Source organism: Balaenoptera physalus (genome assembly GCF_965194825.1).
Source record: "Balaenoptera physalus genome assembly, chromosome: 4".
Classification (NCBI taxonomy): domain Eukaryota; kingdom Metazoa; phylum Chordata; class Mammalia; order Artiodactyla; family Balaenopteridae; genus Balaenoptera; species Balaenoptera physalus.
Genome location: NC_138891.1, coordinates 97,003,608 through 97,030,852, shown reverse-complemented (window position 1 = coordinate 97,030,852; position 27,245 = coordinate 97,003,608). Strand labels below are relative to the sequence as shown.

The following is a 27,245-nucleotide window of genomic DNA, read 5'->3' as shown; positions in this document are numbered from 1 at the left end:
TGATTGATTTGAAGCTACTTGTGAAAGGGAGAATCCATAATAAGGCTCTTCTATGAAAATTATATTTTATAAAAGTTAAGAGTAACTTTTCTTTAGCAAATATAAGTTTGTTGTTCCAATATAATCCTTTTTACCATTCTGAACAACCATCATTTTGTTAAATACCAACTGACTGATACTTCCCAGCTTCAGGTATTAAGTTTCAGATTGATACATCTGGGCGCTTGCCAAGAATGTGTATGGTAAGCCTTTATATCCGTGTGTTGCAAGCCAGAGGTGAGTCTGCTTCTGGGCCCTATTAAAGGAAATAGTTACCCAGAAAGTACTAGGAAATAAACGTCCAAGGGAAACAGCAGAAATAAGACCTCCCCACTCCGTTCCCACGCCCCTCCCTTCCCCCCCTCCAAAAAAAAGCTGCTCAGCATTATCTTTGTAGATCTGGGTAAATTCAGCTTTTAAAGATTAGCTAGTCGCTCATGCCAGAAATCCAAGTGTATTCATTCTCTTGTGTTAAACATTATTCTCTCCAGGGTTTATGTCTACAGTGGAGTGCATTTGCCTGACTCCTCAGTGTGCAATAACTAAGTAAGGTCTGGAAAGTGCTCTTTTCCTCTTTGAAAGCGAGACCACAGTCCCAGAGTGCTAGGGGCGCCTAGGAATCCTGGGGGAGGACGGGGGTGAGGGTGGAAAATCAGAGGGTTTTTGAGGGCATCAGTTTATAAGACGCAGGAGGTAGAAGAGCACAAAATACACTTCAAGTTCACTTCGTCTCAGAAGTGCACTTACAGCTTAACTTTTTAGAAAACGTGTGAACTTAAGTGTGTTACATTTTGCTTTTTAATATTCTGCGTGAAATGAGAGGAAGTCAGGCTTCTTTTAAGAAGGACTGCTGTCTTAAAGTTTTAAGGATCTTCTGGTGTTTAGGTCTAGATGCCCGTTCCTATTGGAGAACCAGACATTTCCTGTCTAATTCTAAAGCTGGATTGTAAGACTGCCTTGCGGGGTGGGGGTGGGGGGGGAGGCGGGGGGAAGCAGTACAGAGATGACAGTCGAAAGTGTCCCAAAAGAAAAAGAAGCCACAGTGAAACCTAATGTCGTAGAAGACATCCTTTCACTGTTGCGCAATGGTTCATTCTCTGTTTAAATTCACCCCACATGAAAATAATGTAATCTTCATGTTACGGGACCACTGCTTTATTTACATCGCAGATTCCTTGTCCTTTAGTTTGTCAGGCACACGATGGGGACACTACTTTCTGATTGCCATATTTGAAAAGCCGCGCTGTAGAAAGTATCCCCTTCCTCAGCCCCCGCACTTAAAGGCTGTACAGAAAAAGTGAAAGAAGCAGAGAAGGTGAATCTAAGGAGGGGGCAAGGCCAATGCAGGCAGTAACTTCACTGAGACGTTTAAAAAAGGCATCCCTAAAAAAAAGAAAACGTTTTGTTTACAGATTTGCTTCTGATTCCTCTGCGCGGTTCCAGTCCGGGTCTTGGAGCCGACCCTTGAGGGGAATGTCCGGGACTAGGGTCGGTACCTTTCTGGCCTGGGAATTTCCAGGGTGCAGAAAAAAAAGTCCACGAACTAAGTCCGTGCTGCTCCCTTCCCGCCTCCTCCGCCCCTCCTCTGTGCCCACGCAGCCCCTTTCGAATGAGAGCTGGACCGTATTCTGTATTTTAGGAAACAGGTCCTTAGCGTCCCCCGCCCCCATCCCTTTCTAGAGCGGTGAGCAGCAAGCGAACGCTATAAAGGGGGCCAGGGAGAGAGCCTGGCCTTCTCTTGCCAAGAGGTCAGACGCCGAGTTCGTAGAGAAGAAGGTTGCTTAACTGTCGCTGCTGCTTATCATGTAACCTCAAAAGGAAACTGATCATCTTTCTCATGCTCTCACGTACTTGGGTTATTATCGCTGATTACAGCTGGAAACAGTTGATTTGCCTTTACGTATTTGTATGACTTGACTCTTCAAACACAAAGGTATATTTTTATTTTTTGATATTTAATATGAAAAAGTATCTTAAATGCTTTTTTTTGGTGTGTTTTCTTTTCCCATATTCAGATTCTTTACTTCGGAGTCACTTTCTGATATTTGGGTGATCATACTTGTTTTGGGGCAAAATATTAGGGGGCAGTATTTTGGGGATGGAAAATTTGGGATGTTTTTATAGTTTGATAATGACTATGAATTGTGTCTGTTCGCCTTGAAGGCCCAGGAAAGACTAAGATGCTGATGGAAGAGGTTGGTAGGATGGGTGATGAAAGTATCATAAATCTAATATAAAAACTTTTATTTAGCCAGTGAAGTAGCCTATGATACTCCTAGGTAGAAATCTCCCAGGAAGTTTGAGTGTGGGCTTAGAGGTATACTTTCTCACCGAGGGTAGGCATAGAACTATATCTTTATGGAAAAATATATCTGAGTAGATCAAAATGTTGTATAGCGTGTAGTTCTTATATTACCTTTGTAAAATGAAAGACATGTATTGCAAGACCATTGTATGAACAAAGGAAATCTCGAAGTTTGATGACTTGGCTGAACCCCCAGATCTATTACAATCTGGGATTTTGTGTGAATAAAAGTGCATTTCTAGGTAGGATGGATTGAGATTCTCTCCAGGAGGATTAGTGAACTGGCCGTATGGGGTGGAGGTGTCTCAGAGGATATTTATTATGTAAATTTTAAGCACTTTGTAATATATATTCCCTCACTTTAAATCTGGCATCTAAAGAAATACATTATTGATCAGGTGGAATAATTTTTTTTTTTTTTTGCCTCTCCTGTCAGTAGGTTGTTTAGACAATAAAAGAAGAGAAAATTTTCCAAGGCGTATTCATTCCCCTCAACAATCCCTGATAGAGGAGGAAGGAGATCAACCACACAGATCATCTAAACATTCAGATAACCCTAAAGTCTTTTTATTTGGCTTCAGAGTACAATGTATGATCTACCACCTCTCTTCATTAGAACATCAATTTGCTTTTGCTAAAGACACAGTTGGGTAGGGTACAGAGGCTATAGGAGAGACAGTCTGGGAAGAGTTAGCACAAGAGCTGGGTGCATGGGAGTCCCCTGGTGGCCTAGTGGTTAGGATTCCAGGCTTTTAATGCTGGGGTCTGGGTTCAATCCCTGGTGGGGGAACTGAGATCCGGCAAGGCATGCGGCGTGGCCAAAAAAAAAAAAGTGGGCGCACAACAAACCTCGTGTTAAACGTTTAGCACTGTCCTTCCCAGCATGGAGGTGATGACCATGCTCAGTATAATTTATTTGTCCAGCTACAGACTTTTCCTCATTGAGGAAGTTGAGGCAAACCTCTCTCATTCTACTTTGTCCTGAAAGAAGTCTAGAACCAAAAGAAACCCTCTCAGAAGTTAAAGAGCTGTGGAGAGCGCTACTGAGAGGGAAGATTTTCTAATTATTCTGAGATGCACAGTGAACTGCTCCTGAGAAAACCATTGACTTGGCTCTTAGCTGACATTGGTCTGGTGGCCTCTTGATTTTTCCCCCCAGGTTAATAGGAAGATCAGGAGGCTGACTTCACCTTTTGGCTTTCTTGGCCTGATGCTGAACTCCTGATGGTGAGAAAGGTGGATATTCCTAATTCCAGATGTTACCTGGGCCTTGACTGATGTAGTCAAAGTGGGCGGTGGGATGTTTCTAAAATTTCTATGATTCTTGGATCTCTTAATCAATTTTTGAAGTTGCCCTAAAGTTACTATGAACTTTATAGGCAGTTTACTGTGATTTCTTGTGAGCTAAGATTTTTTTGATGGTTTAGCATCTTTTTAACCATTTTGAATTTCCACTGTTTTCCATGAGAAGAGGACGCATGCATACATCTGAGAGGGGAATTCAGCTCTCTGCTGACTGGCAGTTTCGGGGTTATGTAATCTCTAACAGGCTCAGAGAGCATCATGCCCCCTACAGTTTTGGTGAAGCCCGTCATTAAATCTTGCATACGTGGTTTCTGATTAAAGCACTTCCTGTTCCTTTACTTTGGGACTGTCTGTGAGGTAAAACACTTTCCTTCCAAGCTAAGTGGATGAAAATACACTACTGCTTCTTGGGGGAGTTAGTGGATAGGGAATTTACATTTATTAAACACTCGTTTTGGGAGTTGACCAGCAAGATCTCATTCAGCCCTCATAATGGCATCTGAGGTAGGCATAATTAGTCTTATTTTATAGGTGAGGAAATTGAGGCTCAGAGGGATTGACAGTTGGTTCAAGATCCCCCAGATCGTAAGTGGCAGAGCTTGGATTTGAATCTGAGGGGCCGTGTCCCCATAGCCAGTGCCCTTGCCACCAGGCCACTGAGATATTAGCGGAGGTACAATGAGGAGAGGTCAACCTTTTTTCCAGGGCTCTGATTTCCCTAGGGTCCCTCCTTTTCCCTAGCTCACACCTGGCTACCATCTACTCCCTGTTCAGTTTTAACTGGTGGTTAGTTAGGGTAGTTGATAACCACCATAACCCTTCATATTTTAAGAAGACCACAGGGAAAATCTTTCAGACCTCAAAGAGTGAAGCTAAATGGTGGAATTAATGGGGGTGGTTGGGCTAATGTTTGGGGAGAGCCAGCCTCTTAGTTGTTGAGTTGTTTTTGGACACAACAGCTGGGATTATAAAGAAAGGGGAATCCTGCTGCTTGCTCACATTGCTCCCCTCAGGATGTTTTCTTCCATGCTGAAAAGCTAAGGCTTGGAAGAGCATTCCTAATCACACCTCTGGTGAAGGGCCCTCTGCTGCTGCTTCTGAAGAGAGGAGCTGCGGGCATCTGCCAAACCCGTTCACCTGCTCTCAACCATCCCTGCTATTGCAGAGTGAGTTAACTACCTGAACTAACTTCTTTGAGGGGGTAGGCCCCAGGATAGAAATTTGCATGTTTTGTATCTGGTGATTTTTTAAAAAATTTTGCATGATTCTTTTCCAGTTTGCATTTCCTATAGGCTCCGTAGTATAGGATGAGTGGAGTAATAAATAAATCTACTTGGATGGTATTTGTCTTTTAAGGCAGTGTTTCTCAAACTTTAATGTGCATAAGAATTACCTGTTGATCTCATTGAACTACAGATTCTGTTTCAGTCAGTCTGGGGTGGAGCTTGTAATTCTGCATTTTTAATAAGCTTCCAGGTGATTCTGATATTGCAAGGTCCACACTCTGAGTAGCAAAATTATAAGGCTCCTTAAATTCCAGGTAATGAGAAAAATTATGTAGTTTTTCTATAAAATCTGCATATGTCATTTTACCAGGTAGAAAAATAAACTATGTCATGGTATGTTACCATTACGATGGTAATGCTACATTCTCTATACATGATACTAAATATCTGAATTAAACTTCTCAAAAACCCGTTAATCAATTAGATGTTATATCATCTCTACAATGGCAATTTTTGGATACTTGGAGACACTAAAAATGAATTTCTCACTTTTTGTTCAGATGTTTAGTAGTGTGCAGATACTTTTAATATTGGCGATAGACTTTTGGACACATTTTAGTGTTGGTTAGTATGTGTGCATTCCCAGCCCTCTGATTATTTCAGTCAGATTTGCTATTTGTCATGGCACCCATTTTTTAGAGTGGCTAATACTGCAAATCATGCCTTCTCAAAGAGGGTGATATTGCATACAAGAGGGCAAAATTGGTTCTTGGGGGGGCAATATCTCAGATATCACAATGGTTTGTGGCCCTCTAAAGGACCATTGTACATAAACAAATATACAGTGTATCTGTGGTTTTATTTATTTATTTTTTTGGCTGCGTTGTGTCTTCGTTGCTGTGCGTGGGCTTTCTCTAATTGCTGTGAGCGGGGTCTACTCGTGCTTGTGGTGCGCGGGCTTCTCATTGCAGTGGCTTCTCTTGCTGTGGAGCACGGGCTCTAGGGGCATGGGCTTCAGTAGTTGTGGCGCACGGGCTTAGTTGCTCCGCGGCATGTGGGAACTTCCCGGACCAGGGCTCGAACCCGTGTCCCCTGCATTGGCAGGCGGATTCTTAAGGACTGCGCCACCAGGGAAGTCCCTATCTGTGGTTTTAAACTTTCATCAGGAGACAATTAGGGAAAAAATATCTACAAACTTCCTTAGTGGGTATGATAATGAAAGAAAGGTTGAAACACACAGCTGTAAATGCTCTTACACATACTTATTCAATTGAGGTCAAAAAGATTTTCCCCTGGCATGTTGTCTCTTTGTGTTTTGCTTTGTGTCTGCATCATTGCCATGGATTTTTAAAGCACCTGCTTCTAGAAGAGGGATGATTCCTTTTTTTTCATATTTCTTTATTTCAGGAACATTTTCTTCTATTATATCCTTAAATGTTTTAAATATTTTAAGAAATTGTGATAAAGTATACATAACATAAAATTTACCATCTTAACCATTTTTTTTAAAGGTGCTACAATATACTGACTATATACCCTGTACTGTACATTACATATTTTTTTCACACACACACACTGTATTTTATTTTTACAAGAGATAAGTAGACTGACACCAAGCATTGTACATGGATGACCACAACAAAAGCAACAATGATTGCAATTACCAAACATGAAACACACTCATACTATGTCATAATATTGACATTCAGTCCAGTAATCCTCCACTGTAACAGCCCCTTTACTTTGCAGTGAAAATTGATTTGTATATTCTTTGCCTCTGAGTCCTTGTGGGATTTTTTTTTTAAATTCAGACAGAAAGTCACAAAAATTATACTCATCCTCATCAGTTCACTCAGTCCCATGTAATTAATTTTTTTTTCGTCTTGATCTTTTGTTAGCACTTTTATGAGTTCATCAGTTTTTCATTAGAGTTCTGAAAATGCTTATTCATTCAGTTCAGCAGTACAGTCAGTTACCAGAAACCTGTACTTGTCAGAGTCTTTTCCATGAATTTCTTGAAGATGAAAGCCTTTTATAGGAACATATTTGCAAAAGCATCAGAGTACACCCAGAACTGTCTGTAAATGACAAAAGACTTAAAAATGACCACTGTTAAAGATTTGATGAAAGTTCATAATAATGCAGTTGATAAGAAAATTAGTTATTTCTGAGATATACATTTTAAAGTAATAACTAGGATTATTACTTATAACATTATACCAGAACATATAAGATTTTTAGAAATTTCATGTAATGTCTGAAACATTTATAGTAACATATTTCCATACATATTTCCATACAAATACAAATATAAGATTTTTAGAAATTTCATGTAATGTCTGAAACATTTATATTAACATATTTCCATACAAATAACCCAATGAAAGTTTAGTATTAGTTGTTTTGTTTGTTGTTTTATACTGCAGGTTCTTATTAGGCATCAATTTTATACACATCAGTGTATACATGTCAATCCCAATCGCCCAATTCAGCACACCAGCATCCCCACCCCACCGCAGTTTTCCCCCCTTGGTGTCCATATGTCCATTCTCTACATCTGTGTCTCAACTTCTGCCCTGCAAACTGGCTCATCTGTACCATTTTTCTAGGTTCCACATACATGCATTAATATATGATATTTGTTTTTCTCTTTCTGACTTACTTCACTCTGTATGACAGTCTCTAGATCCATCCACCTCACTACAAATAACTCAATTTCGTTCCTTTTTATGGCTGAGTAATATTCCATTGTATATATGTACCACAACTTCTTTATCCATTCGTCTGTTGATGGGCATTTAGGTTGCTTCCATGACCTGGCTATTGTAAATAGTGCTGCAATGAACATTCGGGTGCATGTGTCTTTTTGAATTACGGTTTTCTCTGGGTATATGCCCAGTAGTGGGATTGCTGGGTCATATGGTAATTCTATTTTCCATCTTAACCATTTTTAACTATACAGTTCAATGACATTAAGTACATTCACATTGTTGTGCAATCATCATTACTATTCATCTTTAGAAATTTTTCATCTTCTCAAACTGAAACTTCACATCCATCGAACAACGACTCCCCATTCATCCCTTCCCCAGCCCTTGGCAACCACTGTTCTACTTCCTGTCTCTATGAAGTTGACAACTCTAGGTACTTTATATAAGTGGAATCATACAATATTTGTCCTTTTGTGACTTGCTAATTTCACTTAGCATAATATCCTCAAGTTTCATCCAAGTTGTAGCATGTGTCAGAAATTCCTTCTAAGGCTGAATATGTTCCATTTTATGTACATACCCTGTTTTGTGTATCCATTCTTCCCTTGATGGACACTTGGGTTGCTTCCACCTTTTGGCTACTGTGAATAATGCTACAGTGAACATAGGTGTATAAATAATCTGTTTTTAGTCTCTGCTTTCAATTCTTTTGGGTGTATACCCAGAAGTGGAGTTAGATCATATGGTAATTCGATGTTTAATATTACCATTTTCTATAGCAGCAGTACCAGGTTGATTTCTTTTTAATACATTTTGTGCAGTGCTTGGCCGAGTGCAGTGAATATATGACAGAAAGTGATATGAAGTTCAGGGTAAATAATCTGCTGAATGATTCAGCATCACGACTATTAAATCAACCTCTCCTACACACTCACCCTTGCGTGCCCACGTATTACAATGTATGCACTTTTCAAACAAGTGCATGGCTGGGAATTTCGAAAATATGGGTCAGATCCTTTTGAAAATGTGGACTATTTACCATGGAATCCCACATTTAAAAGAAACCTAGAAAGGCTTGTGGGAGACTAAAGGGGTCAGAGCTACAAAGGTGATCCACAGATGTGAATGAAGACTAACCGAACCGAGAACATGTTGAGGGTAGGAATTGCAGCAGTTTGGATTTTCACCCTCCTTTCCTTTCCTCCATCTCCTTCCCTCACCTCTGCAGTGTATGTGCATGGTCACTCCATGAATTTTGGTTGAATAAATAACCCAGAGTGGAAAAAAAAAGTGAAAGAATTTTTTATTTTTTTATTTTTGGCTGTGTTGGGTCTTCGTTTCTGTGCGAGGGCTTTCTCTAGTTGTGGCAAGCGGGGGCCACTCTTCATCGCGGTGCACAGGCCTCTCACTATCATGGCCTCTCTTGTTGCGGAGCACAGGGTCCAGACGTGCAGGCTCAGTAGCTGTGGCTCACGGGCCCGGTTGCTCTGCAGCATGTGGGATCTTCCCAGACCAGGGCTCGAACCTGTGTCCCCTGCATTAGCGGGCAGATTCTCAACCACTGCGCCACCAGGGAAGCCCGAAAGAATTGTTTGTTTTCTAATCTGTGAAAAGCTATTTTGAAGACTGTAAGAACTTTCTGTTTTATACCTCTGTCCAGGGTAAAGGAGGTGGGTTTAATTAACAGTGGAAGACAAGGTTTGGAGAGATGGAAAACGAGCACTGGGCAAGGCTGCCGCATTTACCCTTGGCCTCTCTAGTGTCAGGGTAGAGGAACTGGAGCTATCTGAAGGACGGCCAATGCTGATGTATCATGGACCTTCCCAGCCCTGCTGTTCTGTGCTGATGTTTCTCAGCTTTCAGACAGCCAACGGAAACAATTTTGGTTTTTTTTGCAGTGTTGAACAGCATCCAGCATTAAGATAAGAAAGTGGTTCTTAAACACAACACTAATGTCAAAATCTAGGGATGGCCCCAGATTGCAGCCAAAGTGTTTGTAGCAGGAGGAGGTGGAATGTGTAATGATAATATTTGCGAAAGGACATGCTGTCTCCATCCCATACCTCACTTATGTTTGTCAGTTATCCACGTTTCTTGTTCATCTTTGGAGCGGGGGCTTTCTTAAAATGAAGATTAGCCTTTAAGAAAGGTTACCGTTTATATCTTTGTGTAAATTAATTTTGAAATCCCTTCTTGCAGTTTTACTGGAAGATAAGGGCACCTGATCAGACTGCAGATACAGGGTGAGATGCAGTGGCAGGAGCAGCACAGGGAATGAAATGTGAAGGTTAAAATAAAGCTTGATGCCTCCCCTGTGCTCCTGCATCTTCACCTGGCCCCCATGTTTCTGTTCATGGTGCTAGCACTCTAGCAATCTCAAGGCCTTCCTTGGGGTGACCTCTGACTCTGTCCTCCCTTTCAGTGTTCAGTCTTGTAGACTATATGTCTGAAATATTTCTCTAAACAATTCTCCCCTCTTTCCGTTCTTATAAGCACCACTCAAGTTTAGTTCTTTATGACCTGTCACCTCTAATATTGCATGGTGTCTGTCGTGATCATCTACACGCAGCTGTCACTTTATCCTTCCTAAAGCATGGCTTTGATCATGCTTTTCCTAGGTTCAAAAACCTTGACTGGCTCCCCGTGGCTTATCACATTAACTCCAATGTTCTCAGGTGGCATCAGGCCCTGTAGGGTAGGGCTCCAAGCTTGACTCCATGATTCTCCTCTTCTATATTCTCTTCAAGTTGGGCTGGTGGTCCAAAGAGGCCAGAATGCTTAACAATCTGGTATTAAATGGAGCTTTGAAAAATGAATATCAACTACAACTATCACCATTGAATGTATGCTGTGTACCAGGTGTTATGTTGGGCATGTCATGTATACTATCTCATTTAACCTACATACTGACTGAATTCAGTGATGTACCCATTTTATGGATGAGAAAACAGAGTCTTAGAGAAGTTAATTAAAGCTACATGGCTGTTAAGTGAATGAAGCTGGGATTTGAATCTAGGTTTGTTTGACTTCAAAACCCTGTGCTTTTAAGAAGGGATGAAGAATATTACAGGCAAGAATTCTAGCTTGGATAAAAGTTTGGGACAACAATTAGTGTAGTGTTTTCCAGGATCATTTGTAAGACTGCATGTTAAGTAGTAGATAGAAATATGAAGGGATAGTGCATTAGTCTGCTAGGGCTGCCATGACAGTATTACAGACTGGGTGGCTTAAATAACAGAAATGTGTTTTCTCACAGTTCTGGAGGCTGGAAGTCCAAGATCAAAGGGCCAGCAGGTTTCTCCTGAAGGCTCTCTTCTTAGCTGGCAGATGGCTGCCTTCTCACGTGGGCACATATGGCCTTTCCTCTGCACATATGTCCCCGGTGTCTCTCTTTTAATAAGGACATAAGTCAGATTGGATTAGGGCACATCCTAATGGCCTCATTTTAACTTAATTATTTCTTTAAAGGCCCTTATCTCCAAATACAATCATACTCTGAGATACTGGGGACCAGGGCTTCAACATATGAATTTTGGGGGTACACAATTCAGTCCATAACAGATCTGAGGCAGCTGGATTTTGAAGGGTATGAAAACGAGGCATAGGGATTTAGTTTTGATATGGGAGGTCATAGGGTCCAATTGTGGTTGAGCAGGGCTTTCCCAAACAAATTTCCAGCTGCCCTTAAATGTGACGCTTGTGAAAATGCGGACTACAGGATCTGTGGGAAGCATTTTGGAGAAGGAACTTTTAGTACTTTTAAACTTTTTTTACAGTGGAATAAAGGAGCAGAAAGAGACAAAACATTAAGTCCTCTAGACAGTTCTAGAAAAATGAAGATAGTCTTTTGGTGGGGGGTAAAGGAGCCCAGGGGGAGCTAGTTTGATTTTAGTTCTGTCGATTATACTCTTGGCATCATGGAATTAGAACTCAGAGAAAAGGTCAGAGCTGGAGATAGGAATCTGGAGTTTTTAATACAGGTCAGAGTTGAACCTGTGGGAGTGGGAAAGCTTGCTCAAAGTTCAAAACAGACAGGAGACAAGAACTCTCAGGTCTCAAACTGCTTTGCCATCACATAGGTTTGGAAGATAATACAGAAGTTTTCCAGGACCTCTTTGGCTAAAATAGAATCTCTGGCTGTCTCCCTTTGCCTTGCTTTGTTTTTCTTCACAGCACATTATCACAAGCTGGCTTTATATATATATATTTAAATTTTAAATGTTCTTTTTCTTTTTTTGGCCGTGCCATGCGGCTTGCGGGATCTTAGTTCCCTGACCAGGGATAGAACCCTGGCCACCGGCAGTGGAAGCGTGGAATCCTAACCACTGGACCACCATATTCCACCATATAAAGGGGAATTCCCCTTTATATTTGTATAGCTATTTTATTATTGTCTGTCTTTCCCAGTAGAATGTAAGCTCCATGAGGGCATAGACTGTTTTTGTTCAGTAGTTGTGGCACATGGGCTTGGTTGCACAGTGGCATGTGGGTTCTTCTCGGACCAGGGCTCAAACCCGTGTCCCCTGCATTTGCAGGCAGATTCTTAACCACTGTGCCACCAGGGAAGCCCTGTCCAATAGAATTTAAACTGATGATAGATTGCCTTTTTATCTTCTCTTAAAATAAAAATTTTTTTCCTTAACAAATATCTTTAGATAAATGAACACACAGACACATATATTTGAGACTCTTGAAATATACAGGCTAAAAACTTAGTTTCGTTTCTGTTTTTCCTTAAATTCTGCTTTCCCCAAATCATGATCACATAGTCCCTTCTCTGCAGTAGAATCTCGTTATGAGAAAGTAGGTGTGACTTTCTTTAAAAATCCAGGTGTTTTAGCAATCTGGTTACTCTTATCAGATTATCTGTTTGCATCTACTCTTTTTGTTGTAATTTTCATTAAGGTTACTTGTGGAGTCCTTGGTTTCTGTCAGACCTCTCTTCCTTTTCCTCATCACACCTGTATTTAAAAATTCACCTCTCATTGTACCTATGTGGGTGCTAACAGTCCATTCAAACATAAGCCTATCGCCTTTCTCTATAATTTTCTCCAGGAGGGCTGCTGGTTATGGTATGGTGTCTCATAAAATACAGCTATAGGTAGGCTAGCCACTGAAACCAAATCCACCCTCCTTCTATTTTCCAAGGAATCATAATCAAAGGTAAACCTGAATCTGCTTGTATTTCGTACAGGGGAAGACTCTTGTTAAATCTAGTCCCTCTTTTTCAGGTAGTCTGAGTGGTATAAATGGCACTAGAATTTTTTTTTTTTAAACATCTTTATTGGAGTATAATTGCTTTACAATGGTGTGTTAGTTCCTGCTTTATAACAAATGAATCAGCTATACATATACATATGTCCCCATATCTCTTCCCTCTTGGGTCTCCCTCCCTCCCACCCTCCCTATCCCACCCCTCTAGGCGGTCACAAAGCAACAAGCTGATCTCCCTGTGCTATGCGGCTGCTTCCCACTAGCTATCTGTTTTACGTTTGGTAGGGTATATATGTCCATGCCACTCTCTCACTTCGTCCCAGCTTACCCTTCCCCCTCCCCGTGTCCTCAAGTCCATTCTCTAGTAGGTCTGTGTCTTTATTCCCGTCTTGCCCCTAGGTTCTTCATGACCTTTTTTTTTCAGATTCCATATATATGTGTTAGCATACGGTATTTGTTTTTCTCTTTCTGACTTACTTCACTCTGTATGACAGACTCTAGGTCCATCCACCTCACTACAAATAACTCAATTTCGTTTCTTTTCATGGCTGAGTAATATTCCATTGTATATATGTGCCACATCTTCTTTATCCATTCATCTGTTGATGGACACTTAGGTTGCTTCCATGTCCTGGCTATTGTAAATAGAACTGCAATGAACATTTTGGTATATGACTCTTTTTGAATTATGGTTTTCTCAGGGTATATGCCCAGTAGCAGGATGGCTGGGTCGTATGGTAGTTCAATTTTTAGTTTTTTAAGGAACCTCCCTACTGTTCTCCATAGTGGCTGTATCAGTTTACATTCCCACCAACAGTGTATGAGGATTCCCTTTACTCCACACCCTCTCCAGCATTTATTGTTTGTAGATTTTTTGATGATGGCCATTCTGACCAGTGTGAGATGATATCTCATTGTAGTTTTGATTTACATTTCTCTAATGATTAATGATGTTGAGCATTCTTTCATGTGTTTGTTGGCCATCTGTATATCTTCTTTGGAAAAATGTCTATTTAGGTCTTCTGCCCATTTTTGGATTGGGTTGCTTGTTGTTTTGATATTGAGCTGCATGAGCTGCTTGTAAATTTTGGAGATTAATCCTTTGTCAGTTGCTTCATTTGCAAATATTTTCTCCCATTCTGAGGGTTGTCTTTTGGTCTTGTTTATGGTTTCCTTTGCTGTGCAAAAGCTTTTAAGTTTCATTAGGTCCCATTTGTTTATTTTTGTTTTTATTTCCATTTCTCTAGGAGGTGGGTCAAAAAGGATCTTGCTGTGATTTATGTCATAGAGTGTTCTATGGCGCTAGAATTATTGGGTAAAGTAATTTAAAGCAATAGTTGTCCAACAGATCCGGAATTCCTCCTTGATGGTCTATCACAATCACTGGGGAGGTGTTTTCAAGGGCCATACAACCCCATTCTGAAGATCGTAGTGCCCAGAGAACACCTTACTGGTGGGAGTGTATCAGACCTCTCAGGTGTGCTGGGGGAAGAAAGGGGTTGAGAATCACTGGTCAAAGATTCTGAGAGTTAGAACAGACCACATGAAACTAAAAGATGACTTTGTTTCTATCTATCCTCTACTCTTTATCACAGGCTGGTCTTTTGGTCCCCCAGACCCTGTTTGCTAGCATTTATGGAACGTTTAAACTGTATAGGATGATGTAGGCTGATAGGAAGAGGCAACTCTGCAGGGCAACATGTAATCCAGAATGAGGTTAAGAGATGAAATTTGAGCATTCTTGTTGGAAACAGAGAAAAGTGGAAGGATGTTAACAGGAGAATCTGTCTACTGAACCTCATGTCTAATTTAGTGCATCTTTGTTCATTATAATAGTTTTCTGACCTACAACTTCTACAGCTATGATTTTAAAAAGAATACATTGAGTTTCTTCCTAACGGTTGGATTGCACAAGTGGGAAAGTACTCTGGGGGGAAATGCTATGCAGACAAAAGGTATGAAAAGTTTTTGTTCAATATGTAATCTATTCTCCCTTCTTCTCTCAGCCACACACATACAAGTAGGTTGGAGATTCACTCAATGGTCATAATAATTTATGGGAACTGGAAGGGAACTAACATGAAGTGTCTAGGATGTATCAGATACTTTACGTACATTGTACATTATCTCGTGTGGTCTTAGCAATTTGATTTAGATATTAATAGTCCACTTTATATGTGAGTAAACTGAGGCTCAGAGATGAAGGACTTGCCCCAAAACACATAGCTGGTCAGTGCTAGAGCTGAGTTTGCAGGCTTCAAAGCCATGATATTGCAGTGCTTCTGAGCACTTTTGCTTAAAGCAAGGGTTCGTAAACTTCTTCTGTAATGAGCCAAATAGTAAATATTTTAGGTTTTGTGGACTAAGAGACAAGATAGAGGATATTATGTAAGCACTTATATAACCATTTAAAATGTAACTTTTAAAAAATGTAGAAACCATTCTTAAGAGACAGGCTGTGCAATAGGCCAGATTTGGCCTGCAGGCCATAGTAGTAAGCAAAATCAATTTTGGGGGAGGTGACGTGATTGTTTGAATGAATAATTGTCATTAATGTTATATGAAATTTGCATAGTCTTTTAGTAACTGAGAATTCAGATTTCCTCATTAATGAATTCCAATGTTAAATTATCCTTTCAATTCACAGCAATCCATGTTTGTTATATTTTGTCTGCTAATGTGGATGGTGGTTGGGAAAATTTCATAACTGCGTATTTCACCTTAATCTTTGGCCATTCTCCCAGGCATTAACTACATAAGAGATAAAGTATATATAAACACCTAACAGAGTACTCAGTACATGGTGTAGTTACTATTAACCTTATCAGTAAATGAAAGTATTATTATATTGTGGGTCTATAATTATTTTTTATTTTGGGAGTAATGATGTCTCTCCTGTACATGGTCTAGGTTAATGCCTCCTTCTCAGCTCTTAAACATTTTTATAATTAGTCTTTCTATTTGTTACATACTACTACTGTCCTTGTTTATAGAAATTCAAAATAAATCCCTGTAGACTTATGTGAAAAAACCAAGCCCCCCCCCACTCCTCCCCCAACAAAAGCCCCCAAACTTCAAGTTTTAAATTCTGAATTAAAAGTTCTAGAAGAAAAATTCTTCTTGATAAAATTTTTCTTCATATAAAGCCCTAATCTAATTTGACAAATATGTGTCACCTGTGTTTAAAAGGAAGGGAAAAGATTATGACTGAAAATTTTGAAAAAGATAAGTCAACATATAAATCTGTGCAATCAACATGTTTATTAAACAACTGTGTACTGAGCATTTAGAAGTATGGTATCCTATTTCTATATTAACAAGGCATTAAGCTCAAATTAACCCACCTTTCAAATTTAACCTTTTCTTCTGGGAAAAAGAGAAGGTTTAAGTCATTACCTAAAGGAAAGTAGAATAATGCTGGGAAGATTGGTAGCTTCACGCCTTTGCAGATGCGCATGGGCCAATATCTTACACAAAGGAAGAGTGAAGGGTTTTTCTCTCAAAAATCTTCTTCACATAATTACTTCAGATCCCAAATTCAACTATGAAACGTTCAGTCCTTTGGGCTTAATTAATTGTCTTCAGATTTTTTTCTCTTTAAAAAATAATTATTCCCATGAAAGGTAACAAAGTTGTTTGTTTATATTACAATGTGAATCAGTTTATCAGCATTTTCCTTTTTTAAAAAAAAATTTATTTTATATTGGAGTATCATTGATTAACAATGTTGTGTTAGTTTCAGGTGCAGAGCAAAGTGATTCGGTTATCAGCATTTTCTTCCTGAAAGCTGAGCTAACTTCCCAGAGGATGGAAGTTTTTTATAGTAGAAGGATATATAGGGAAGGATAATTCTGGACTATGTGTTACCATCTGGAGTCTATAGGTTTGTGTGGGAAAAGAGTGGCAAAAAGGAAAATGGAGAGGAAAAAGGGGAGTTGTGTGAAGATACTCTTCTTTCTTCACCATTCTGTTTCATGCAGCTCAGATTTTAGTAACTTTTAAGGCAGGCAAAAATTGACAATATTCCCACATCCAGTATATATGACGGTGGTTTCTTTTGTATGTGTGGAAATGAAATATCTGACTTGTCAACAAGGCAGAGAAAGCAGAAGCAACCACAGAACTTGTAATTCTCTGCCCTTTTAGACAAAGCTCACCTTATATTTTGATGTGTGTCTATTATGGATAAAGTTCATTATTATAAATAGGAACCAGGAAACACCCTCATGAACTAAGAACAATTTACTCTAAGGGTGAATTTTAGGAAAGTGCACTTGTTTCATGTGGGTGTTTTATGTGAGTTTGGATCATTACTTATTAGAGACTGTAGTATACCAGCTAGCCCTTCAGAACAACACTGAACGTTACTCCATCATATATAGCATATGATTTTGCACAACTCATACACACAGTTATAGTATGTGAATATTTCCTCAAATCCAATGGACAAACTTTTCATTTCTTTGGAAATGAAGTGTTAAGAAAAGGGGGAAGACAAATTTGTCTTCCAATTTACATACTGGGATTTCAATCTGTTGCTAGACTGGAAGGTATTTCAGGATATTGTAACACTGCTGTGATTCAACCTCTGTTTACAGGGCATCTAATTGATTGAGATGTTCAGCTGTGTGACCTGGCTTTGTACAAGGAGCATCTTCTGCCCGTCCATTAGAGGACAGGCCTTGGGTACCTACTGGAAAGCAGTGGAGTTACTTTACATCATGGACATCATAGCTACTCAGAAAATATTTGTGGGACAAAATGTGGCACATTTCATAGGTACTTTAGGCAAGAAAAAGCTCCAGAGAGATGTCTCCAGGGGCACTCTAGCATTAATTTTGCCTTGACACAATTGGTGCATAATATGCAAAGTTGTGCATACAGTATTTAGAGGCGTTACAAGTTCATTCTGTCAGCACTGAGGAGTGTTCTGAGATGTGCATATCTTTCGCTAATTCATCCTCATAATGATTAGGTTACTAGACAGGTATATTTACCTGCTTTGACAAATTTCCTCAACGGAAATATAAGGGTATACTGTGCTTTGATATCAGATGTTAATAATTTGCTGCAAACAGGACCTAGGAAACTATTTCCAGAGATAATTTTTTATTCTTCCCAGGCAAAAACACACAAAATAATGTGTTACATCATTTGTAAGGAAGCAGTTTATGGCTCTTACTAACTACAGCTGTCTGCGTCATAGCTCAGTAGGTCAGATGTTGTAGGTATTCTAGGAAGTATGTGAGTCTCAGTAGAGCTGAGTATATGTATCTCAGTAATAGTATCTGAGTGTATGACCAGAATGTTTATACCTCTGGATATAAGCTCCACAAAGACAGGACTTTTTGTCTGAGGTACTACTGTGCCCCAGGGCCTAGAAAAGTACCTGCCATTTAGAGGGCACTATCATATTGAAGAATAAATGAAATTTAAAAATATATGGTCTAATTTGTTCCTCTGCATTAAAAAACTACTGAATACCCAGAAGTTTAAATGTTTCCTGAGGTGTTAAAAAGTGTTTTACATTACTATGGAGATAATAAATTATTATTTTTCAGAGAAAGCATCAAAAAAATCAATGTATTACATAATATATCTGTTTTGAAAGCTCCTGAAAGCATTTTACATTCTTTACAAAGTTGATGTGAACCAAAGTATCCTGGGCAAAGACAGCTGAGCTTTTTATATTTGTAAGATATAGGAAATAGTTTTATAGTATCCAGGTGCTGAGAATGAAGGGATTCTAATTCAGGGGCCAAAGTGTCTATTTTGATGTCTGTGGTGTTGCACGTAAGTAATTTTGGAAGCATTTATATTTTTTTCTACCAGCCAATTAAATGTGTACTACATAACAGGTTGTTGGCTACTTACAAGGGATACATGCCCTGGGAATTTATAGTGGAACAGAAGAGACAGACTCACCCAAATGGATAATTTCAGTACAGCTTAAAAGCTATGATGGAAGTCTGTGTGGGGATGCAGAATAGGGGCCCTTATGCCAGTCTGGGAGTGAGAGTGAGGATGGGGAGGAGGGAGGGTCAGGGAAGGCTCCAGGGGTGTTGGATATTAATCTGAGTCTTGGGAAAGATGAGTGTGAATTGGCCAGGTGAGGAAGGGTAGAGCATTTTGTGCAGAAGGAACAGCGGAAGCTAAGTCCCAGATATGTGAGCAACTATATTCAGTTTGGTAATACTGCAAGTAATGAGGAAGATGAGGCTTGTGAGGAAGGCAGGGCTTGGACACCTGCCATCCTACGAAGGTTGAACTCGACGCTAAAGATGATTGGAGCCATTTGAAGGATCTTTAAGTAGAGTTGAGGAATTTTTAGATTTGGTTGTATATATGGCATGCTGATGGCAGTCTGGAGGTGGACAAGGCTAGACGGGCAATCATTTGGCTCAGGTGAGAGATGAAGTCCTGTCTTGGACAGTTTAAATAGAAATGGAGAAGAGAGGAAGGTTCTGGAGTCAGGTGTTCAACAATTGTTGGTCCAATATGGAACTATTAGTTTGAATGATATATTGTCTACATCCTACCAATAAAATAAAAAATCTTCACTTACTAATTTATTTAAAAAACTGTTATTTCTAAACCAGAAAAAAATAGTGAGAAGAGCAGTATTGTTTTACATTTTCACAAATCTCTTAAGGTCTGGCTTTATAGAAGACAGAGTGTATCTTTTTCTGCATTTAATTTGTTGCAATATGTTGTTTTGGTTGAAGTATATAAAGAAAATCTGTCCTCATACAGCTATGTAGTTGGAAAAAGAAGAACTGTTTTAATAGTCATTTCAGATAATTGTGTATATTCTTTTTTAATATTATACCAAAATAAGTGGTAATTCCTTAAGGGACAAATGCACTGTGGAATCTGAAACCATATCAGTGAACCCTTTGTACTCTGATGCATTAATATCCATTGGTCTCTCTTGCACCTTGAATGGATCTTTTACCCACGTGTGATTTTTTAAGGTCTTGCATTGTTCATTTGGAGAATATTACTCTATTGAGTTACGCAAATTTTGTAACGTTGCCGCCTTTCATTATATAATACAGAAAAAATCATATTTGTTGATAACATATCACAATTGACTGCGTCAAAAATGTCTTCCAATATTGGGAAGCTCTCAAGCTTAGGGTGTGAGAAGTTTCCCAAATTCTAATTTTCATTTGAAGGCTTGAATTTTATCATTGGGAATAAATACTGTCAGTTGTTTCTTGACAGGCTTGCTTTGTTCATAAAAAAAAACCCCCAAAAACTGACAAATACCCAAATCTGAATAACCAGTTTGTCAAGTAAAATTGGTGTTCCATAAAAAATAGAGACTAGTTCAGCTCACAACTCAAACAGTATTTGATTAGAACAGATGGCAATGTCATATCATATCATTCAACCTAATAGACCAAATGCCTTTCCAGACAATTGTCATAAAATATTAAAGATGTATATATTTCAAGGGTCAAGTCTTAATAAAGTTAGTAATTATTACTGTTTCATCTATGACTTTCTTAAGTGAAACTGGCTTCTCTCTCTTTTTTTTCCTTTTTTCTGCAAATGGGTAGTGGTAAAGAATACAATGATGACTAGTTCATTTTGTTGCCATTGCCTTCTTGTTGTAAGGCACCAGCAATTTTACCCACCATTGTTTTAGTACCATCAGTGCAAATGTCAACACAACTGTTCCAGGATAAATGATGAGATTCAAAAAAATTATTGTATACTTCAAATGATTCAGCACCTCTTTTTTTTAAAATTTATTTTATTTTATTTATTTTTGGCTGAGTTGGGTCTTCGTTGCTGCACGTGGGCTTTCTCTAGTTGCAGCGAGCGGGGTCTACTCTTTGTTGTGGCGCGGGATTCTCTTGTTGCGGAGCACGGGCTCTAGGTGCGCGGGCTTCAGTAGTTGTGGCTCGCGGGCTCTAGAGCGTAGGCTCAGTAGTTGTGGCACACGGGCTTAGATGCTCTGAGGCATGTGGGATCTTCCTGGACCAGGGCTCGAACCCGTGTCCCCTGCATCGGCAGGCGGATTCCTAACCACTGCGCCACCAGGGAAGACCCGTTTCAGCACCTCTATGTTTGTTGTCAAGCATTCATATGAAAGATCTTTGATGATTAGCTGGTGCTGATAGCTGATGAATACAACCAAAATAGCAAGTCCAGACAGTCAGCACATCTATCCATTTCTAAGGCAAAAGTGCAGTTCCGCAGAAAAGATCAGTTTTAAAGTTTGCAGTCAAATCTTTAATTTGATGAGTTAATATAACATTGAAAAGTGGCAGTGCCATGGTTTCTTTTGCTGACTTTTCCTCTAGAAGGCATTCAGCAAGATAAACTCTGCCAGGCTTTACTGTTCTTTCACCTATGATGTTCACTTCTTCAGCCAGTTATGCTGTAAGATACTTCACTGAATTTTTCTCCTCAGGTTTGAAAAGCTGCACCAAATAATTTTTGGCTTCTCAGAAGTTCATTACATCTTCATTTAAAATGTCAGTTCCTTTTTAAAAACTCCGAATGACTGGTCTTAAAATGGTGTTACAACTTAACTGGCATCATATTACTATGCAGAAATGTCCTATTGCATAAGACACAATAAGGTAAATTATTAACATCTATAAAGCCAAGGAAAAGATAGCATCGTTATATTTTTATTTTATACTTACAGTTCCTTCCAATTGCTTTGGAATAGTTTTCTTCCTTTCATGAGTCAGGGAACTCTCTGATCTGTCATTTTCATCTTTTTCTATATCTTTAGATGTAGACAGTGCATCTGAGCCTTGAGGAAATGAGTCTTCTGATCTCCCTTTCTAAAGCAAAAGACTGGGCTCCAGACTCAGACAGATAAGGAGTTTAATCTCTTCTCCACCTATGATGAGCAGTGTAAACTGTAAATTCTCAAAGGCTCAGTTTTCAAATACTGTTTCTGTGGTCAGGAATCTGGGAGTGGCTTTGAAAGAGGGGTTTCTAATTCAGGGTTACTCATACGACTACCTTCAAGATGCTGGTCAGTGCTGCAGTCATCTGAAGGCCAGATGTGGACCTGGAGGATCTGCTTTTGGAATGGCTCACTCACATGGCTAGCAAGTTAGTGCTAGCTGTTGGCCTCAGTGGACTTTTCCAGAGAGTCCTCATAACATGGTTGGCTATCTCCACAGAGTGAATGGTCCACTATGTTTGATTAGAACAGTGGCAGTGTCATATCACTCAACCTAATAGACCAAATTGAGTTTATATTTCAACATTTAAATAAGCATTTAAAGTTAATCTTTGTAGTGATATTAACAAGTAACCATTCTTGACTGTGTGTTGGGGGTTGTGGTCTTTTAAAACAGTATGATTGCTTTGACATTTCGTAGAAAACTTTATTTTGAAACATTAGTCTACTGACCGTTATTTATCTATATTAAGTTCTCCAGAAGCCATGATTTTGAAGTTTGAATTTTTATATATCAAGTGAAACAGGAAATAATTTTAAGGGGAGAATTAATTTTGTAAAAAAAATATTGGCCATGAATTTATTTGGATGGCCATTTAAGACCTTTATTATACATAAAATGTTAGTGGGAAGGAAAAAAAATCCAAATAGATTTTATTGAGAAAGCCTAGTATCTCATTTGGAGCATCTTTTAAGTGATTTTGGTTTCTGAGGAACTGCAATTACTGGAGCCTTGTTTTCTGCAGATACATCAAGGGAGCTGTTTTCTTTTTATTTTTAAAAAAATTTACCAAAACTCAAAAATTGGCAGGAGGGAAAGGCAGCAAGCAAGAAGTTCCTGGGGCAATACAACATTTGTGAGAAACAAGGAAATATTTACTTTAGCACCCGCACCAGGGTCTTGTACCACCTATCAATACTGAATAACAATTCAAGCTCTTTGTCTCCCTCCTCCCCTGCCTCCCTCATTTCTTCCTCTTGGGACCCTAACAGTCTACTTTCCCTGTGATCTGAAGTTGGCATCCCTATTCACATGGTCATCCAGCCACAAACCATAGCCTGGTTGAGGACCCCTTCATTGCTGCCCACCTCCAACCCGGTGCGACCTGCGCATTCTGCCTTAGCAATGCTGCCCAGGTCTGTTTCCTCTCTTTCTGTTTTACTTTCTTCTTTCCCACTGCCTCTGCCCCAGGGTCAGGTCAGTTCTCTCTTGGGCCATTACAGTGGTTTCTGATAGCCTCTGGGCCCCTCAGTCTCTCCTCCTTTGACCTGCTTCCGGATTAATTTTGCCCTCCCCAAATTCTTTCATGTTCACTCAATGTTTATTAAAGACCCAGTATGTCAGCCTGTTACTGGAGGTGCTCCACCCAAAAACACCAAGTTACCTTTTACATTTAATGTTATGGTCTTCCCTTGACTATCCTAAAAGGGGCTGTAAGCTTTTATCTGACCCCTTTTCTTTAATTCTTTGCTCATGCTGTTCCCTCTTCCTATAAATGCTGTGGGTTGAAACCTCACCCATCCTTTGGGGCCTATCTTAGATGTCACCTTCTTTGCAAAGATTTTCCTCATGACGTCATCTTGCCCTTCACTAGACGTTGTCTTTTTAGGACACTCATGACGTCATCTTGCCCCTCACTAGACGTTTTTCCTCATGACGTCATCTTGCCCTTCACTAGACGTTGTCTTTTTAGGACACTCACTGAACTTTGTATCCCTCATGATATTTAATCATAATCCGTTTCTTTTAATATAGCATGTGTGTACTTACCTTATCATTCTTAAAAGATTATAATGTACTTGAAAGGACAGACAGAATCATTCATCTTTTGTTCCTGCTAACTCCTAGCCACGGTTTTAGCAAGTAATTGGACTTCACTACAAAAATTGTGTAACTCCATTAAAGTATTTAAGATAGGAAAGAGCAAAATTCCTGTGCTTATCCGACACAATGGACAGTTATGCAGCATAAAGAAATTACATATATGTAAATACAGACACATACATGTATGTATACGTGTCATTTTTGCTAAGACGTATTTGTTTTAGTATGGAAGTTTACAGAACACCGCTTTTTATTCCTGGGCTGCACCCAAAAAAAAAAAAAAAATTGTTGCCGGATTATAGTTTGAGGACAGAAAAAAATGGCTTCAACATCTCTTTCAGTTTGGGATTTGGCCAAAAGGTACGTCGGCAAAAACGCTTACTAAACTGAGAGGAGACGGGCCCTTAAGAACCTCCCGGAGACTCCTTGGCTGGGAGACTCCTTGGCTGGGAGACGCCTTGGCCGGGGCTGGCGAGAAGCTCGGCGCAAGACGGCGGGAGGGCTGCGCGAAGCGCACCTTCCAGCACTTTCCTACGCCACGGAACCAGGCCAACCTGTTCCCACCGCCGCCTCCCGCCTCCTCGCCGCCCACTGCGGGCGAGGCCCACTGCGGGCGAGGCCCACTGCGGGCGAGGCCCACTGCGGGCGAGGCCCACTGCGGGCGAGGCCCACGCCACGCGCCTCTTCCTGGGCGCCTAGGCCAGGCTGGGAGCGCGCCGAGGCAGCGCCGGCCCCGACATCCGTCCGCGGGCGGCCGGGGCGGGGGTCCGAGGGCCAGGAGACCGCGCTCCATCGGGGTTTCTAGGTGAAGGGCAGGAAAACAACCGGTCGGCCTGGGCGGGGCCGGGAGGGCGGAGCGAGGGCGGAGCGAGGGCGGAGGGCACATTGCCTCATCCTGTACATTTTACTGGAAACGGGGCGCATCCGGAGGAGGGGCCGGGAGGCGGCCTCGACGCCGCCAATGGCCCGGCCGGGCGCGGGGGAGGCGGGCGAGGCGGTGGCCTCTTCTCTCCGCCCCTGGCCTCGAAGGCCGGTTAAATAGTCGGGCAGCCCCGGGCCACGCCCGTGCCCGCGCCGTCCTCCAGCTGATAGGTCCTCCAGCCGATAGGTCCCCCAGCCCATCACAGCCACAGCCGCAGTCGGGAGGCAGCCGCGCGCAGCGAACCGGTGGCGCAGGTGTCTGGGGTCCCCGAGCGCCGAGCCCGGGAGCATGATCGTGGACAAGCTGCTGGACGACAGCCGCGGCGGAGAGGGGCTGCTGGACGCGGCCGGCGACTGCGGCCTTATGACCAGCCCGCTCAACCTGGCCTACTTCTACGGCGCGTCGCCGCCCGCCGCCGCCCCCGGCGCCTTCGACGCCGGCTGCTCGTCGTCTGGGCCCTCGGCGCCCGGCTCGCCCGGCTCCGACTCCTCCGACTTCTCTTCCGCCTCGTCCGTGTCCTCCTGCGGGGCGGTAGAGTCCCGGCCGAGAGGCGGCGCCCGTGCCGAGCGGCTGCAAGGTACCCACCGGCCCCGGCGGGGCGGCCCCAGGATCCCCGTTTGCGGGCGGCCCACCCGGGGGGAGGGGGGGTCTGGGCCGCCCAGAAGCGAGGTACCTCGGCCAGGTGTTAGGTGGCTTCGGTGCCTGCTTTAGCGGCGGTACATAATCACACTAGCCATCATTATTAGGCCACTACTGGATGCCTTGCCCCGTGCTGGGCGTTGACTATCACTCGATGCCCTTTGATCGTCTGTGAAATCTGGGCGCCGTCTAGCTGGCCTGGTAGCTTGAAACACACAGCTCTGACTTCGGGTGGGGGGAATGGACCACGTTGGGTTTTCTCTTTCTTTTCTTTTTTTTAAAAAACACTTTTATTAAGCTATAATTCACATACTGTGGCGAGGTTTTGGATCTGATGTAGGTGTACCTTTTTCTTGTGGCTGTTTTAGTGAAAGGCTGTAGCCGGCGATAAGGGTTTGGGTACTGGGTTGAAGGTCGTGATTTATTTCTTCCTAAGTACGTGTTTGTGGAAATTTTAAGTAAAAGGACTTTATAAAGAAAAGAAACCGATATTATTAAGATGTAAGGTGAAGCTGGACTGAAAACCAATTTATACCTTGAGTCTGTGATTTTCCGAAGTCTGCCCAGAATTTCTTCGGTCTTTGTTTTGTGTGCTTTAGAATGGTTGAGCCGTCTGTAGCAGAGAAAGGCGTAACGTTTCCGTTCTGCGGCTGTGAATTGTTAGTTTCTTTTCTTAACGGAGTTGCATAATTGGGGGGAAAACAGGATGCCGCTGTAGGTGAACCAAAGAACGTCTAGATAATCTCAAATTTTGGAAAATCTAATCAGCATGATTTTAAAGAGCGTTCTCTTTCAGGTATTCCCCACGGCTGGCCACTCCTGTTTTGCTTGTGTTTTAGTTTAAAATGTGATTTGTCGGGACTTCCCTGGTGGTCCAGTGGTTAAGACTCCATGCTTCCAATGAAGGGGGCTCGGGTTCAATCCCTGGTTGGGGAACTAGGATCCCACATGCTGTGCAATGTGGCAAAAAAAAAAAAAAAAAATGTGATTTGTCATTTTTATTTAAAAAAGTGATTTAAACCACTCGGTTGTATAACATGCTCCCTGTATGTTAAGTGTGTAGCAAATGCCAAAATTGTGTGTGTATTTAGACCCTTTTTTTTCCTCCACATTTGGCCTTCATCTGGCTGAAACTATTTTGCTAGTTCTTTGGTTTACCATAGGGGATTTCTGAAACTGAATTTTTCTCCCTGTGACGTTGAGTTATTAACTGCTGTCATTCCAGAGAAATGCTGTATTAGATTCTGGCAAGATATTCTTAGACTTAAACATAAAACTAACTAGTGTTTAGTTTGCCGTATCATTGGGTTGCTTCTCTCATGTATTTGATTTTATATATATATGTGTGTGTATATTTATATATTTAAAATTGTGCCTTGTTTTTTGACCCATCTTATTTTTTTCCACTCTCAATGGAGTTGCTGAATTATTCATTTCCTGACTCTTTGTGTGTTTACTTTGTGTTCAACTCATCCCAAGAGGTTGTGACGTAGTAGTGGTCAGAGTAGAATGCTGTACTCATGTACTACATTTTAAAGTGTATTTTAAAGCTTAAATATGAAATGAGATTATTTCCTTTTTACTTAGAAGGCCTATGTGAACAATCCAAAAACAGTCGGTGAGAGGAAATCCTGTGTGCATATGTGGAAATGCGTTTAAGCACAGTGAATTTATGTAGCTTTATTGGCGTAGCTGAACTGAGGGAAATAATAAACTGAGACATTGTTAAATGTTAGGCTTTGGTACATTGAGATCTTTGGAAGAAGTTTGTTTTGTACTTTCTTAGGTGAGTGGAATTGATAGACTTTAAAATTTCTATGTGGACATAAAGCCTTTGGTTTGAAAAGCTAAAAATTCATCATTTATTCCTTGCTCCCCCAAGGTTTTTCAAAAGTCTAGAATAATTACAGATTTATGAGAGTCAGGGTGGCAAAATCTGTGATCCTGTCTCATGGGTGGGTAGGGCTGAGAGACAGAGAATTAATTTGGGTTTATCTCTCGGCTCTGGGGTTCCCTGAAACGATATTTTTATGAGCTTTAATTCCTTAGGCTTCCTGGTGGGGAAAGGTATCAGGCAAGCGAGTTGAAGAGGCTTTGCGGTCTGTTGGGAACTTTTTCACGTTG

General features: G+C 40.9%; 2 protein-coding genes across 11 annotated transcripts in view; one reads left to right on the top strand and one right to left on the bottom strand.

The window, feature by feature from the left end:
• RPL24 (ribosomal protein L24) overlaps nt 1-22,815 on the bottom strand; it is a 146,017-nt gene extending 123,202 nt beyond the window's left edge. The window contains exon 1 of the mRNA XM_082460647.1: nt 22,810-22,815. Coding sequence (XP_082316773.1) covers nt 22,810-22,814 — 5 coding nt within the window. The 5' untranslated portion in view covers nt 22,815. The remainder of the gene's footprint in view (nt 1-22,809) is intronic.
• Nucleotides 22,816-24,607: 1,792 nt separating this feature from the next.
• NFKBIZ (NFKB inhibitor zeta) overlaps nt 24,608-27,245 on the top strand; it is a 290,471-nt gene continuing 287,833 nt past the window's right edge. For all 10 annotated transcript variants that reach the window (XR_014263082.1, XR_014263083.1, XR_014263084.1 and 7 more), the window contains exon 1: nt 24,608-25,059. Coding sequence is in view for 3 of the 10 variants with exons in the window: in XM_082460412.1 (XP_082316538.1) it covers nt 24,771-25,059 (289 nt within the window). In the remaining 7 variants the exon portion in view is untranslated. The remainder of the gene's footprint in view (nt 25,060-27,245) is intronic.